Here is a 17,233-nt window from a genome sequence, read left to right on the forward strand (position 1 = left end):
GGCAACCTAAGCTACCTCAAAGGTTTATTGTGTGGATAAAATGAAGGAAAGTGTTGTTAGATTTCCACTGGGGAGAAAGGTGGGGTTCAAATTAAGTTAATAAATAGTAAATAACTAAAATATATATAGAGAGTGGCATGGAATCAGAGGTGAAAGTAAGCCAGTACTAGCTAGTATAGGTTAGCTGTCAGAAACTGCATGAAGCAATAGCCATAAAGAAGTATCTGAGCATGGATGTTTCCATGTTCCCGTCTGGCAACTGTTATGGAAGGTGTTCATAATTTCCTAAGACTATTTCTCCCACTGCTTGAAAGCACAATCACCCACCTGTACCAAGAAAACAAAATGGGGTACATTTACTCAGAGTTTAATGACATATGGCTTATTATTACTATTATTAGATTTACAGACCATCCCTTTCCACAGGTGGGCTCTGGGCAGTTTACAACATAAATTAAAGCTGATTATCTGTTGCAGACCCAAAAACTTTAAACACATATATCCCAACTATGGCATATTAAGCACGGCCGCTGAAATGGCGGCATGGAGAACACGGAGGAGGAAGAAGCGAAGCAAACCGCTTACGCACGGGACGGCACGCAACAGCGGCAGAACCCAGAGTATCCGATTATGCACGCGGCTACTCCGGAGCCGCTTCTGGTTGCGCCCTCGTCCCAGGAAGCTCCACTTTCTTCCGCATCTTGCTAACGTGGCTTTTTCGGCGGCATACATTGACTGCTCCTGGTTGCCGCCTGCAGCGTGCATAATTGGTGATTTTAGCCGACGCCATTCCACTCCGAATGCGGACCTTCCACTCCGTGCATAATGGGCCTAAAACATGCTTTTTTGTGCTACTATTAGATTGCAAAAAAAAATTAACAAAAGGAAACTATTAAATATAAAGTATATTTAAAATATTGGACTGGAAAAACTAAAAAAATAGAAAACGTTATTAGGTCATAGGAATAAATGAGGATTTTTTTTCAAGTTTGGAGTCTTGAAAAGTATACTAACAAAGACACACAAAAGTGCTCTGCCAATTTATAGAGCCAGTGTAGCGGTTAGGAGAGTGGACTTCTAATCTGGCGAGCTGGGTTTGATTCCATGCTCCCCCACATGCAACCAGCTGGGTGACCTTGGGCTCGCCACAGCATTCATAAATCTGTTCTGACTGAGCAGTAACATCAGGGCTCTCTCAGCCTCACCTGCCTCAAAGGTTGTCTGTTGTGGGGAGAGGAAAGGGAAAGCAACTGCAAGCCACTTTGAGACTCCTTTGGGTAGAGAAATCAGCATATAAGAACCAACTCTTCTTTTTGTTTATTTACAGTGAACAGGGAATACATATAGCTTTTCTCACAACATTAGAATGAAAGAAAATACTTAAAATTTAACACTATCAATCAGTGGAAGAGAACAAGTCAAACAGTTTCTAAAGTTTAACATCATAAGCTCTTGGGATGTAAAAGACAAAGCATTACATTTCGCATTTTTTATTAAGTTGTTCTTTAACATACATAGGGTTGAATTCATAATGGAAATTTTTAAAAGGAGTTTCAACTTGAAAATCTCATACAAAACTCAGTTCTGGCAAACATCCCAATGTTAACTTCAATGTTAGAAACAAAAACAATCATAATGAGCAGAGGGTTGGACTAGATGGCCTGTATGACCCCTTCCCACTCTGATGCTATGATAATGGAGGGAGGAGTATGAGAACCTTGCATAGCTAAGATGTTCATTCTCCACACACTTCAGTTACAGTGAATAAAAAACCAAACAAATTCATTACTCAACAAATGATTGTTTTCTGGATATGCAACACACCCCTGTCCATCCTTGACCACTGAACTAATTTCTCTTAGATGGTTTCCCTCTGCTTAATCATGTTCTGCTATTGTTCTTGACCATGATGACTCAAGCCCTATGAAGATAAGCTGAGGGACTTCGGAATGTTCAGCCTGAAGAAAAGGAGGTTGAGAGGGGACATGATAGCCCTCTTTAAGAATCTGAAAGGTTGTCACTTGGAGGAGGGCAGGATGCTGTTTCTGTTGGCTGCAAAGGTGAGGACATGCAGTAATGGGTTTAAACTTCAAGTACAACGATATAGGCTAGATATCAGGAAAAAATTTTTCACAGTCAGAGTACTTCAGCAGTGGAATAGGCTGCCTAAGGAGGTGGTGAACTCCCCCTCACTGGCAGTCCAAGAAAAGTGTGTATCCAGCCTTTGCTTGAAAAAGGCTGGATACACACTTTTCTTGGATGCTTTAGGATGGTTAGGGCTGATCCTGCATTGAGCAGGGGGTTGGACTAGATGGCCAGTATGGCCCTTTCCAACTCTATGATTCTATGATTCTATGATTCACTTATATAACGCAAGAAATGAAATGCTCCATAAAGTACATATTTTTCAGTTGTAATCACCAACCTGACATCCTCCTTTGAGCTCAGTGGAAAGAATGCATCATTCCTTTTTGCATCAGCACCACAAGTTTCTCTTTTAACTTCTGCCCAGCATCCAACAGCAACAGTGAAAGTAGAAGCTGGCATTGGCATGGTCACATAATAAGACCAACTGTATCTGCCTATGAAAAGAGAGAATCAATTGTTTTCTGCGAAGCCATTTGTTCTGCTATACCCAGCAAATGCTTCCCTGTCAGCTGCCCCAAAAGTTCAAATTCTGACATACTGTTTTTACATTATAATACCAACACAGCTACCCACCAGAATTTATAAAAGATTATGACTATGTTACAAACCAATATAACAAGGCAATACTAAGAATTCTGATTTTGTGAAAATATTAGAAGTTCTGTGGTTCTGTTCAAGCTTATGCATGTAGACCCACATTTGACTTTAAGAAATCTATTTCTGCAGAAATCATCGAAGATTTATGAAGATTCATTAAGTAAGCACCCTTAATTTCCATTTTTGGTTGAGTATAAAAATCAGATGTAATTCAACATGCGCCTTCTATGCAGTTCCAATTTCCTTCAAAAAGATACAAGCAGACTGCATTCGGTTTTCATCTACAAATATACCCTCACTATGCTATGACTAGAAGGAACCAAGGGAATTCGTATTCCGTAGATGCTGATGTCTTCTTTGTGAAATCAAAGGTCCTGTTCATCCATGTTAATCACTTAACCATTGCAATGCCAAATGCTGGCCTGCACATCTGAAGCAGATTCACCAGTCAAATATTATAAAGAGACCATACATCTCACCTCAGAACCGATGAAGGCAATTCAGTCATAATCAGCTATCCAGAGAGTAAGTGAGCAAAAACAGTGAAAATACTCAGGTTAAATTGCTTCAGAAAGAACTAATTTTTTTTTAATTTACTCACTTAAAGTCTGTGATATGAAAAAAAATAACAGAAAACAATCTACAGCATCATCATGATAATTCCTGCATATAGTGTCAACACATTTTAAGGATAAATTAATTGTTTAAATGTGACTACTTTTCTTCATAAATTAATCTTCTATAATGTGTATTGAAGAGTTCCATGTTTTCAACATTATAAAGTTTAATATTGTATCTAACTATGCCTCTATTAAGAGCCTCTTGTGGCGCAGAGTGGTGAGACAGCAGAGATGCTGTCTGAAGCTCTGCCCATTAGGCTGGAAGTTCAATCCCAGCAGCCGGCTCAAGGTTGACTCAGCCTTCCATCCTTCCGAGGTCGGTAAAATGAGTACCCAGCTTGCTGGGGGGTTAATTGTTATTTATAATGTGGTTTATGTTACAACTGTTTATGAAAGTTTATGTTACATACTGTTGGTACTATACATCGTTCCATGTAATTTGTATTATTTAATGATTAATGTAAACCACCCAGAGCTGCAAAGAAATGGGCGGTATAAAAATCTAAATAAATAAATAATGAAATAAATAAACGGTAATGACTGGGGAAGGCATTGCCAAACCACTCCATATTGAGTCTGCCATGAAAACGCTAGAGGGTATCACCCCAAGGGTCAGACATGACCCGGTGCTTGCACAGGGGATACCTTTACCTTATCCTATTATGACTGCATGTTTTCTGTCCAAACACCAACTTTCCTTTTCACTTACTACAAAATTCATGTTTCTATTTTCAACAGTTCATATCTCTCAGATGACAGAAACTAAAATACATAGCCTAAAGCAGTATAGAGTACCATAATTTGCAGCTCCCTTTTTTATACTATTGGGCACAAGTCACAGCATTACTAATAGAAAGCTGAGGCATTTATGCTTTCACATTTAATGTGTGTGCCGAATAATAATGTTTCATATCGTTTTTACATTAGTTTTGACAAGATAGTACACATTACATGTATTTCAATTTTTCTTAAAATTTCTGTGAAAAATCCCTCCACCTCCCAGCTTCAAACCTGCTGGAAACTTTACATCTTCACTCTCAAACTCAATTTAACACTGGATGTAAGCCAGGGTGTGGTGGTGTGGGGGGAAGACAGGAGAATCTTAAATTTCCATCACTCTTGTATGCCTTTCCTTGTAAAAGGTAACTTCCCCCCCCCCCAACAGGGCATGAAAAAAACAAATATGGGCACCTTTTTTCCAGTCTAATTTAACAGACACGCCTAGTGCTATCTCTAAGACACAGCTATTCATCTGCAATATTGGGTTGATAGCTGTGCCATCCTAAACAGTTTAAATACTCTAAAGTTCTATATAAATTAGGGGTCAGCAATCTTTTACAAATAACAGAACTACCAGTTCTCCATGCCAGCTTGGTGTAGTGGTTAGGACTGTGGACTTCTAATCTGGCATGCTGGATTCGATTCTGCACTCCCCCACAGCCAGCTGGGTGACCTTGGGCTCGCCATGGCACTGATAAAACTGTTCTAACCGAGCAGGAATATCAGGGCTCTCTCAGCCTCACCCACCTCACAGACTGTCTGTTGTGGGGAGAGGAAAGGGAAGGCAACTGTAAAAGCCGCATATAAGAACCTTCTTCTTCTTCTTCTCATAATTCACAGCAAGAAAACAACAAAGAGCTAGCATAAGAAAACTCATGCATTATTATTATTATTATTATTATTATTATTATTATTATTATTATTATTATTATTATTAAATTTATATCCCGCCTCCTCCCGGAGGCTCGAGGTGGGTCACATAAAAACCAATCCTCTAAAACAATAAAAGCACAATAAAACATAATACAATTAACACAAAAGTTAAGACAAGAATGGTGGCAAAATTCAATATAGCTAACCCAATTCCACACCCACTAAGAAGGGAAAGAGAGGGGGCAGATGACAGACGCAATCGTCACATTTGTGACGCAACCGTCACATAACTGAAAATATACATCTTAATTTTGTTGATAATTGACATGTTGCTTAATAAAGTTTCCACAGCCCAAACACGAGTCGATATGAGCCTTTTATTGGGAAGTGGCATACAAGGTCTCATAATAAGGAATAACTATATACAGAAGTACCATGCACAATTGTTGTACTACACTGACTCCATACTGAATGATGGCGCCACAGGTTGCAGACTTCTGACATAATCAACAATAGCCATTTCGGATCTCTTTCTATTAATCCATAACATTATTCCTAACATTCTGTGCAGAGTTTGGTAAGCGACATTGTATTCCTCACCATTGCTAGAAACTTCTAAACTATAAGTGCAAATCTGTGTGCCTTTGTCCCTGTAAAAGACAAATTTAACAGGTAAAATTATCCATTCCCATCAATATCTAATCATTATGGGCATTTATTGGTCCTTCTGCTCTTAATGTTTTGAAGACTGTGAATGTCTTATTCCCTGTCTTTGATGCTACATGCTTTGTCTGCTCATCTTCCTCTTGCATTTCTGTTGCTGTCTATAGTCAATAGTCTGCCCTTGTGTGGCTCCCTTGGAGACAGCACCACCTAGAGTGGAAACAAAAAACAAACAAAAAACAAAACATGGACGTAATTCACCTTTCCACATGACACTGAAATGGTCCAGTAGAGAGGCAAAAATAACAGTAAGGCTTAGATTGTGAATACCATTCCTTGCAGAAAATAACAGAAGTTAATTCCTTCCCTTTATGCCATGAACTCCTATACTAATCAATTGAACTCTCTAGTTTTACATAAAAGGTTGTGAAAAACTGATTTCAACATATTGAGTGCAACCCCCCATAGTAACAACACACTGACTACCAAGAAAGGGGCAAAAAACCAACCTAGAAACATATTTCTAGACTTGAGTCCAGTAGCACCAGTAAGATTTTTGGGATCTCAGCTTTCAAAAGGCAAAGCTTTAACTCTTGAAAGTGTATACCTCCAAAATCTTGTTGGCCTCCTAAGGTGCTGATGGACTTGAATCTAACTCTTGTAATACAGACCAACATGGCTACCTTCTGAAATTATTTTGAGCCCTGTATCTCAAACGATAGTGCTAGGTGTGAGAACAACATCTTATACTTGTTATTCCATATTTAATTATCCTCAAATGATTTTAAAATATTGTAATCACATATTTTGCCTGAAACATACTTGGATAGATGCTAAGTCTATTTAACTATACTTGGGGGGGGGGGGTCTTTCTGATATTTAAATTGTATTTGAATTGTAGTTGGGTTTTATTTTATGTTCTCCACAAAAAAACATTTTGTTGATAACTGGTATATTGAAAGGTGAGCTAAAATACATAAAATATTACTAATTTATCCACCTATGAAATGTACAATGCCATCCTAAGCATTGAAGTCAATGGGCTTAAAAGGGGATGTCAAGGGGGATAAACAAACAAAGCAGCTGTATTGCAGCTCACTTGACACACTGGCCAAAAAGCAGAAGGGAGGTGGAGGCAAGATGTTACTTTCTCAGTCAGATTCTCAAAGGAAAGATTTTAATCCAAATTTGTTCTGCAAGACCTTTTCTACATGGGGACATACCTGGAGATCAATGCTTTGGGGAAGTAAGCTTTGTTTCTTGCTTCCCCAGAGCCCTGTGGTGCATTTGTTAACCTCCGGGGTTCCCTGCATCTTCTCCAATCTTTACCACAGTTTTGAGAAACATCCCAATAGACTAGATACAGTATGGAAGGGAAAGTCTCTGTGGCAGCCATTTCCCCCCTGTCACCAAAAGGTTATTTTTAATTGGCAATTGAATATCATATTATTATAACTATATATCTATTTTAAGCAGGAATGTGTTTTAAAAATCCAGCCATGGAAGCACTATTCATAATTTCATTTTCTTGAAACATACTGCTGCAAAGCCAACACATCACTGTAGCAAGTCAAACCTCTTTTAATTAAAAACCTGTTGAATGTAATCAAATCAATGGTTCTACAAGGACATTATGAGATCAGATTGCTTAAATAGAACAAACAACCTAGCAAGCTGCAGGAAATGACAAAAACTCATTTAAGTATCTTTTAGCGGAGGGGGGCGGGGGAATGTTTTCTATACTCCTTAACAGTAAAACACATCAAACACAAAAGCACAACACACACAAAGCCCAGGAAACTGATTAGAATCTGAGCCTTTGTTTATGGGTAGACAAAAGACAACAGCCAGGAGAACCAATTCCACACCAGTGAAATTCAGTAGTTTGGCGATCAGACAATGCTCTTGGGAAAACTTGAGCTATGGAACTTGATTACACTTCCAGCAAAGCAAACTGCCCAGGGGATAGGGAACACAAACAATCACTCTAAAGAAATAGGGAAATACATGTATCTGAGCATGGAAATTCACTTGAGAGTCTTTGAGTAAAAATAAAAGGAAATAATAGTGGAGTTATTATGAGGGTCTGCTATAGACCGCCAGGTAGAGGACTTCGATGAGATGCTCCTAGATCAGATTACAAAGTACTCAAAGAGGTGGGACACAGTGATCAATTACCCTGATATCTGTTGGATGGCCAACTCTGCTAAAAATAAAAAGTCAAATAAATTGTTGTTGTGCTGACAACCTCATTTCCCAGAAGGTGAAGTAGACAACTAGGGGTCTGCAATTTTAGACTTAATTCTCACTAATATGCAGGAACTGGTTGATGAGATGAAGTTAGTGGGCACACATGGTAGTAATGACCATGTGATTATGGGATTTACTATCTTGGAGAAGAGAAAAACTACATAGTCAGAAATATAGGCTGGACTTCTGGAAAGCAAATTTTAACAAACTTAAAGTTATGCTGGGTAGAATCCAGTGGTCAAAAAAACGAGAGCTGAGAGTTCAAGAGGGATGGAAGTTTCTTATAAGTGAAATACTAAAGATACAGTCACAAACAATTCCCTTGCCAAGTAAAAATGGGAGGAGCCTAAAGAAGACAGGGTGGCTCCATAAACAGATTTCAAAACAGCTCTTGTGGCTCTTTCTTGCATGCCCAGGGAAATGCCAATCACCACTTCGGGATCAGAAGGTGAATTTCTTCCAGGCCAGACTGGCTAAGGATTCTGGGTTTTGTGAGGAGATGGGCATAATCTGGGCATGGAATTGGGGTCACTATGCTGGGCTAGTAGTTGCGAATTTCCTGCATTCTGCAGAGGATTGGACTAGATGACCCTGGAGGTCCTTTCCAACTCTATGATCCTTTGATTCCAGGGTTGTCAAGCATAGCCAGCTCAGCCTTCTGAGCGGTCATATTTCCCAAATTCCCAATGAACCCAGCAGGATTCTGGGAAGTTAGGCTTAGGTGGATATGAAGTGGTAAGGAAATATCCAGTCCAATCTGCACAATGCTTAAACTGGCCTATAACGACCAGAGGAAAAAATGACTGAAAATACTGTGGGAAAATTACAACAAGCATGCTTCTCTATAGCAGCAGAAGACCAAGCTTGGACTGAGCATAATCAGTGCAAAAGCTATGGAACACTGACATAACTCGGGACATGGTAATTAACAACATGTTTAATTTTTTCCCATAATCAAACTTCTCCAGTTAAAAAATATCCTTTTTCACACTCAAAAAATGACTGCAAATTTATTACATTTACATTTATATACTGCCCTCCCCTGAGGCTCAGGGTGGTTCACATGAAACAGCAGAACTGGAAACAATACAGTTTATAGCCATCAATGGCTATAAATAACAGTAAATAACAGTAAATAGTAAATAACAATAGAACTAAAATTTAAATACCAAAATTTAATTCAAATTTGCTTATTTAAAATCCCATTGTATCAAAACTGTATTGAGAAATTGTAATAAGAATGTCAGACTTTGTTGAACTGCTAAACCATCTATAATTTCCTAATTAAAGAATCTGAGGAAAGTTTTAAGACTACAATCCAGTGCACAGTCACTTGAGATTATGACCCATTTAAATCCAAAGAGTTTTACTTCCAAGTACACATGCATTTAATCAGACTATACACAAGATAAGAACTGAAAAGCATTAAAAAGAGCTATATGCTTCACTGCAAACAATAAGATGTTTCAGGACCCAAATACAAGACTGAAAGCAGATGAGACTGTACTTTCAAACTGTAAAACTGTTAACCATATAAACCAAACTTGCCATTCCTGTCTGGCCCTTGAATCTGTTAAACATCATCATGCTGTATTCTGATTTACTGTTCACAGTCTACCTAGATGTATGGACTGATAATTTCAATTTTGTTTATTTGAAGTATGAATGCACACAAAATCTTATATCTTGAATAAAACTTTGTTGGTCTTAACTTTGCTCTGCTGCTTAAAATCAACCTGGCTACCTACCTGAATTTATTCAACTATATTCTCTTCAACACTAATATACCTTTTCCTCCTCACAACTGAATTCTGAATATTGGGGGGGGGCTTGTTTCCTAACCCCACCTATAAGACTTTCTTCGTTGTGAACAACGCATTCCCTGAGCCCTCACAGAAGCTTTTCACACAACTAGTTGTAGTTTGGTAAATATTTCTGAATACAAAATACTGAGAGCCAAATTACTGGAGTTCAGTTTCTTGCTCATAAAAAAGTACGAGTAAGGCTGTAGCTGTGTTTTGCACTTATCTGGGAGTAAGATAAACAGACCTAGTGGATTCATTTCTCAGTAAACATGTATGCAGTGAAATAGAAACTAGCTTTTGTTAACTTCATTGGCACCTCAGTTTCCAAGAGCTGCCCCAGGCTTCCAAAGGAAGATTCCCTTTGGGCATTTCAGTACTACACAGGCACACAAGATGCTTGATTGGAACACATATGCTGCTATCCCCTGAGCAGCATTATGTGTGTCTACCTAGGAAGATCAGAGCTTCTAGAATTTTGTACTCCCTAGCCCTAAATCTAGCTAATTTGTTCACTGGGGTTAAGATGAAGTTGGACAAATAATGTTAAAACAGAAGAATTATGCTTTTCAGATCTTTACATAAGATTCTCTAGAATAAAGTATCATTTATGATGTTCCATAAATCGATCACAAGGCAATGAACCAACAAATAAATGCTTTAACAGAATGTAGACTACACTGTGAGAAGGAAGGACTCCCTGGAGAAGAGCCTAATGCTTGGATCGATCGAGGGCAAAAGAAGAAGGGGACGACAGAGAATGAGGTGGCTGGATGGAGTCACCGAAGCAGTAGGTGCAAACGTAAATGGACTCCGGGGAATGGTAGAGGACAGGAAGGCCTGGAGGATCATTGTCCATGGGGTCGCGATGGGTCGGACACGACTTCGCACATAACAACAACAAGACTACACTGATTTCTGTATTAAAATAACATCACATACTGTGCATATACTATACAAACATCACTCCATTTTTGCATATTTAGCTGAAAAACTCAAGCAATCAGGCTATTAAGAGTTATTAAGAGCTATTACAGATGGGACCCCATTTTTATGGGTCACTCTAAATAAAACACTAGTTTGTATCAAACACCTGGGCATGGAGGTCACACACAGTTTTCCTGCATTGCTTGCCATTATTCTAGCTCTTTCCAACACCCCTTCCTCATAATTTCAAGGGCTTCATACCCATATTATTTATAGTGCTGGAATGAAAATGAGTAAGCAGATACAACTCTTCGTTTCTCTCAGCTGAGCTGTGCCTCCAGAAGGAGGGAAAATTCACCTCCATCCCTTCTCAGTTCAGCCCACCTCCCACCGCCCATCATGTGGCTATTTCTCCAAGGAGGTCCCATAGCCAAGTACTCAGGGGCAGAGGGGTCTTCAGAAATGCAGGATAATTTCATGTTTCTTGCATTTTCATGCAATTTACAAATTACTAATCAGAAACTTTGCATGGAGACAAAGGGATAGATGAGAAAGGAAGGGGTGATCACTGAGGAGAGCTTGGAGTGTCAGTATGCAATTTATCAGATGTACTCTTCCGTGTTAACAGACCTTCCAAATGACATTTTATCCCATATATTAAGATGCACACTGTACCTTCCTCAGATTCAGTTGGTTCCGCAGCATTTTCACCACTCATCAAAACAACAAAGCATGCATCTGCTCGGACTGTAGCCTGCCATGTTGACATGGCAACAGGCGGTTCTTGGCATGGGAAAAGGGCCCTGTTGTTTATTGGCGATCCTATTGTATAAACGCATGACCTACAGGGAAGAAAGACAGAATGAAGTAATACACACTGTATAAATCATCACAAAAATACCAAGTTCTTAATAGAAACAAATTCCACATCAAAACCTTAGTTCATTGGTTCTTTAAACTGGCTGAGAGTGTTGGGGATAAATTTTTAAAAGCAAAATGTATAATTCCTGGGTTAGGGTTCTGTTTCTTCATAATCAAAAGGCAAAGCAAAAACCATATCATATACTTCAACCTGTCATCATATTTAAATGTCTGAAAAGCAGTATCACTCCTTCATTACTGGGAATCACATCATGGTGAAAACATTCATAGGTTACATATCAATTTCAATAAATCTAATAATCAGCATGGTCAATCTATGGATACTTAAATTCAGAGACTGGAGTGATGGGCAAATAAGACAGATCTTTCTAGAAACGTAAGACATGTACCAGGTATGCAGAAAAATCTGGTGGTTAAAACTTCCCAGAATCACCTGTAGCAGCACCTGTAGCTTTAGGGAAAAAATACACCTAGTGGCCATTGCTAAGCAACCACAACAAGTCCTGCTAGCATTCAAACCATGGTTTCTGCCAGTAAAAGGAAGGGGGAAGGGTCAGGACCCTTTCCCAGGCTGTTCTGGCCATTCAGGGAAAACTCCCTGGGGCCAGACTCAGCAGTAGCCATAGAAAAACCTCCTACCATGTGACTTCTTTGACTGGCCCAGACAAGGCTGCTTGGCACTTCAAACAGCAGGCACCCCAGAAAATCCAGCATGATGTAGTGGATGAAATTTCAGAGTAGGATCTAGGAGGCCCAATTCTGATTCTCCATTCTGCAGTGGAAGCTCACTGGGGCACTTTGGAAGAGTCACGTGCTCTCAGCTTAAACTACAGCATTGTTGTAAGGATAAAAAGAAAAAAAATTGTGAGCTGCTTTGACTCTTCATTGTGGATAAAGGCATGGAATAAATGAAGTAAACAAATATCTATATAACTAAATATGAGGAGCAGCTAACAGGTAGGTTGCTGGGTGGGAAGGAGACAAAGAAGCAGTGAAACTAGTTGCAAGGAGGAGGGAAATTGAAATTGAAGGGAGCATGTGAAGGGTGGGCGCTACTCAAACAGGAGCTATTGCATTATCAATCAATGACTATCCCAGAAACGAAAACACTGCAGGAGCTCTAAGAAGCCTATTTGGATGAACAGAGAACTTCAAGAGGAACTAAGAAAGAAAAGGAAAATGTTCAGGAAATGGAGGGAAGGACAGAGCTCTAAAGAAGAGTACCTACAGGTTACTAGGCACTGTAGATCAATCATCAGAAAGGCCAAAGCTGAGAGTGAGCTAAGATTGGCCAGGGAAGCCCATTGTAACAAGAAAAGATTTTTCAGTTATGTGAGGAGCTAACGTAAAGTAAAGGAGGCAATAGGCCCACTGTTGGGTGCGGATGGACAAACTCTAACGGAAGATGCAGAGAAAGCAGAAAGGCTTAGTGCCTATTTTACATCTGTTTTTTCCCACAGGTCAAAGTGTTTAGGCACATCTAGAGATGGCCATAGCCAAAGGACAGTGTCTGGGTGGCAGGTTAACATGGATAGAGAGGTTGTCGAGAGGCATTTAGCTGCACTGGATGAGTTCAAATCCCCTGGTCCGGATGAAATGCACCCGAGAGTACTCAAAGAACTTTCCAGAGAACTTGCACAGCCATTGTCCATCATATTCGGAACATTTTTAAGGACTGGAGATGTCCCGGAGGACTGGAAGAGAGCAAACGTTATTCCGATCTTCAAAAAAGGGAGGAAGGATGACCCAGGAAACTACAGACCAGTGAGTCTGACCTCTGTTGTGGGGAAGATAATGGAGCAGATATTAAAGGGAGCGATCTGCAAACATCTGGAGGACAATTTGGTGATCCAAGGAAGTCAGCATGGATTTGTCTCCAACAGGTCCTGCCAGACCAACCTAGTTTCCTTTTTTGACCAAGTAACAGGTTTGCTGGATCGGGGAAATTCAGTTGATGTCATTTACTTGGATTTTAGTAAAGCTTTTGAAAAGGTTCCCCATGATGTTCTGATGGATAAATTGAAGGACAGCAATCTGGATTTTCAGATAGTCAGGTGGATAGGGAATTGGTTAGAGACTGGAGAGAGGTGAGTAGCGGGGTACCTCAGGGCTCGGTGCTCGGCCCGGTACTTTTTAACATATTTATTAATGATCTAGATGAGGGGGTGGAGGGACTACTCATCAAGTTTGCAGATGAAACCAAATTGGGACGACTGGCAAATACTCCGGAAGATAGAGACAGAGTTCAACAAGATCTGAACACAATGGAAAAATGGGCAAATGAGAACAAGATGCAATTTAATAAAGATAAGTGTAAAGTTCTGCATCTGGGTCAGAAAAAAGAAAAGCATGCCTCCTGGATGGGGGATACGCTTCTAGGTAACACTATGTGTGAACGAGACCTTGGGGTACTTGTGGACTGTAAACTAAACATGAGCAGGCAGTGTGATGCAGCGGTAAAAAAGGCAAATGCCATTTTGGGCTGTATCAACAGAGGCATCACATCAAAATCACAAGATGTCATAGTCCCATTGTATACGGCACTGGTCAGACCACACTTGGAGTACTGTGTGCAGTTCTGGAGGCCTCACTTCAAGGACGTAGATAAAATTGAAAGGGTACAGAGTAGAGCGACGAGGATGATCTGGGGCCAAGGGACCAAGCCCTATGAAGATAGGTTGAGGGACTTGGGAATGTTCAGCCTGGAGAAAAGGAGGTTGAGAGGGGACATGATAGCCCTCTTTAAGTATTTGAAAGGTTGTCACTTGGAGGAGGGCAGGATGCTGTTTCTGTTGGCTGCAGAGGAGAGGACACGCAGTAATGGGTTTAAACTTCAAGTACAACGATATAGGCTAGATATCAGGAAAACATTTTTCACAGTCAGAGTAGTTCAGCAGTGGAATAGGCTGCCTAAGGAGGTGGTGAGCTCCCCCTCACTGGCAGTCTTCAAGCAAAGGTTGGATACACACTTTTCTTGGATGCTTTAGGATGCTTAGGGCTGATCCTGCGTTGAGCAGGGGGTTGGACTAGATGGCCTGTATGGCCCCTTCCAACTCTATGATTCTATGATTCTAAATTAATGTGGGCAAGCAGAAGAGAAAAGAAGGTCCCCCCTGCAAGATTCTTCACTGTGCAACTCAGCCAAGTATTCCCAAGTAGAAGCTGCTAGGCAGAGGGAAAGTTGAGAACAGGGAAGCAAATAAAGGTAGGCTAGCTGGAGAGTGGAAAGAGGAGAAGGAAGTAGGAAAATGGGAGAGGCTATGAAGACTGTCAGAGAAGGGAAGGGCTTTTTGTGGTGGTATTCACCAGGACAGTCTACCAGCATTTTGGTTGAGGGGGCTTTCCCAAATCCTGAGAGAAGAATTTGTGGAAATGGGTACAATTTCATATATGAGTACTGATGCTTTTTTAAAAACAAGAAAATAAGTTCTGGGGAATGGGGGAAGGGGTGAGATACTTCCTGAAACTCTTTGCAATTCCCCTGCTTGTTTGCTAGAATTAGTGTGATGTTAACTGTCTTGGTAGAGCCTCTTGTGGCGCAGAGTGGTAAGGCAGCAGACATGCAGTCTGAAAGCTCTGCCCATAAGGCTGGGAGTTCGATCCCAGCAGCCGGCTCAAGGTTGTCTCAGCCTTCCATCCTTCCGAGGTCGGTAAAATGAGTACCCAGCTTGCTGGGGAGTAAAATGGTAATGACTGGGGAAGGCACTGGCAAACCACCCTGTATTGAGTCTGCCATGAAAACGCTAGACGGCGTCATCCCAAGGGTCAGACATGACCCAGTGCTTGCACAGGGGATACATTTACCTTTAACTGTCATGGTGTAGCCTTCTGGAAGGAGAGACTGTATACTGCAGAAACATGGAGAGGGAACATGCTCCCAAAGATATATAGCACACATATCATTTTGTGGAATCCTGTTACTAGGAGCCAGGGCATCTATTACCAGGAGGGAACAACAGAAGGATAGAATTGGCTCCTGACAGTTTTCCAAAGAGCAGAGGTTTCCCAACTGTAGTAAAACAAACAAACAAAACCAAACAGCCACTTTTACTTGCATGTAGAAAGGAAAGATCTACACCCGATGATATCACAGAAATGGATGTGTCATGGGTCAGGACTTTTCAGAAGAGAAATGGGACCGTGAAGGAGGTTCCAACTCATAGCTAGTTGCAGACAGCCTGCTACAGCAAGCTACTTCTGCCCGTCCAAATAACAGTTTGCAGTCTGATAACAGCATTCTAGTTGTCCAGCCTCATAGCTTAGAATCAGGAAGCATCCAACCACCATCCATCCCCGTTTCCAGAAACGTTGGAATATAGATGGAGTTCAACAGAGAGAGTTCCACATGAGATGTTGGAAAGAAGGTAGAGTGTCCAATTACCAGCTCAGAGACATCAGGATCCGGACAGGGAAGATGAGTGTGCACATACCTGCATGCTACAATCCAGCTGCAAGATTACAGTCTCTCTCATAAAGGGTGAAGAAAAGGGGAGACTAACTGTGGAATCAACACAGTAATAATCTTATACCTGACCTCACAGTCACTGACTCTGCCTCTAACCCAGTCATTCTCAAGATTTTAAACTGTTGAGAAAGCTGTGAAACATTATTCAGGTTTTGAGAAACCCTAGAAGTGGTACAATTGTGCAGAATATGATTGGGAAGCATAGCTATGTACATGCCCACCTGGGGCCCCTCCCCTTCCCACCCCCTCCTGGCTCATCATTGGGGGCTCGTGTTAACATGACCTTGTATTTTGCATGGGTCAGTGCACAACTTAAACCAGATACAAAGTTACATGGGAAAGTTCTTCTGCCTTGTCTGCATCATGTTTAATTCTGGCCATACAGACAAAATTCAAGAACTGGCTTCTGAGTATGTGCGTGACCTTTTTCTCACACCACCACTCTCATTGTCTTAACTGATCACATTGGTTTCTAGAGATACAGAAAATATTTTCAAATTCTTGACTGCTAGTTTTGCACATTCAAAATATTAATTGTTGAAAAACCTACACAGATTGGTAGATTTTTAGCGCAGAACTGTAACCTATTCCTCAGTAATCCTACCCTTTTATCATGATGTTTATTGAAGGAAAAGGAAGTACAACCAGACAGTTATCTTCCCACATAAAGACTTTAATCCTAAAGTTCAAAATATCCTTAAGAACATCAGAAATAAAACTGACACTCAGCTACGTTTTCTCTAATCCCTTCTCTCAAATATCCTGGGGCCATCCACCACAACACAACACATTATATTTGCCTCTGTATTGAGTGGTGCTAACTCTTTATCAGACACTGCAAATATCAAATCTTCTCAGCTTTACTTCAGCAGACCACAGCCTACTATACCCAGACAGGATACATTCCAAGTTACACCACAAGCTTCTCTATTTTGTATGGAGAGATGCTGGAGGAAATAAAAGAGGAAAATCCCAGTTGCTTATAAAGAAGCTCTGGACACATGCATAGTGAATTGCCAGATTTCAGCCACTGATTTAAAATATAGGATAGGTCTAGATGATAATGATGATGATGATAATGATGATGATAATGATAATGTCATCCTTCAGTCATGTCCGACCCTCGGTGATTCTATAGGAAAGTCTTCGCCATGCGCCCCTATATACAGTATAGTAAAACCTCTTACTTTATTATATCAAGCTCCTTGATGCTCAGCCTTGGGCTC

General features: G+C 40.5%; 1 protein-coding gene across 10 annotated transcripts in view; it reads right to left on the reverse strand.

The window, feature by feature from the left end:
* Nucleotides 1-17,233, reverse strand: part of AOPEP (aminopeptidase O (putative)) — a 242,045-nt gene that overhangs the window by 213,746 nt on the left and 11,066 nt on the right. For all 10 annotated transcript variants that reach the window (XM_077344574.1, XM_077344576.1, XM_077344577.1 and 7 more), the window contains 2 exons: nt 11,336-11,502; nt 2,426-2,582 (listed from right to left, as the gene is read on the reverse strand). In XM_077344574.1, the coding sequence (XP_077200689.1) occupies nt 2,426-2,582; nt 11,336-11,502 (324 nt within the window). The remainder of the gene's footprint in view (nt 1-2,425; nt 2,583-11,335; nt 11,503-17,233) is intronic.

The sequence above is a fragment of the Paroedura picta genome, chromosome 7, assembly GCF_049243985.1.
Source record: "Paroedura picta isolate Pp20150507F chromosome 7, Ppicta_v3.0, whole genome shotgun sequence".
NCBI classification, from domain to species: domain Eukaryota; kingdom Metazoa; phylum Chordata; class Lepidosauria; order Squamata; family Gekkonidae; genus Paroedura; species Paroedura picta.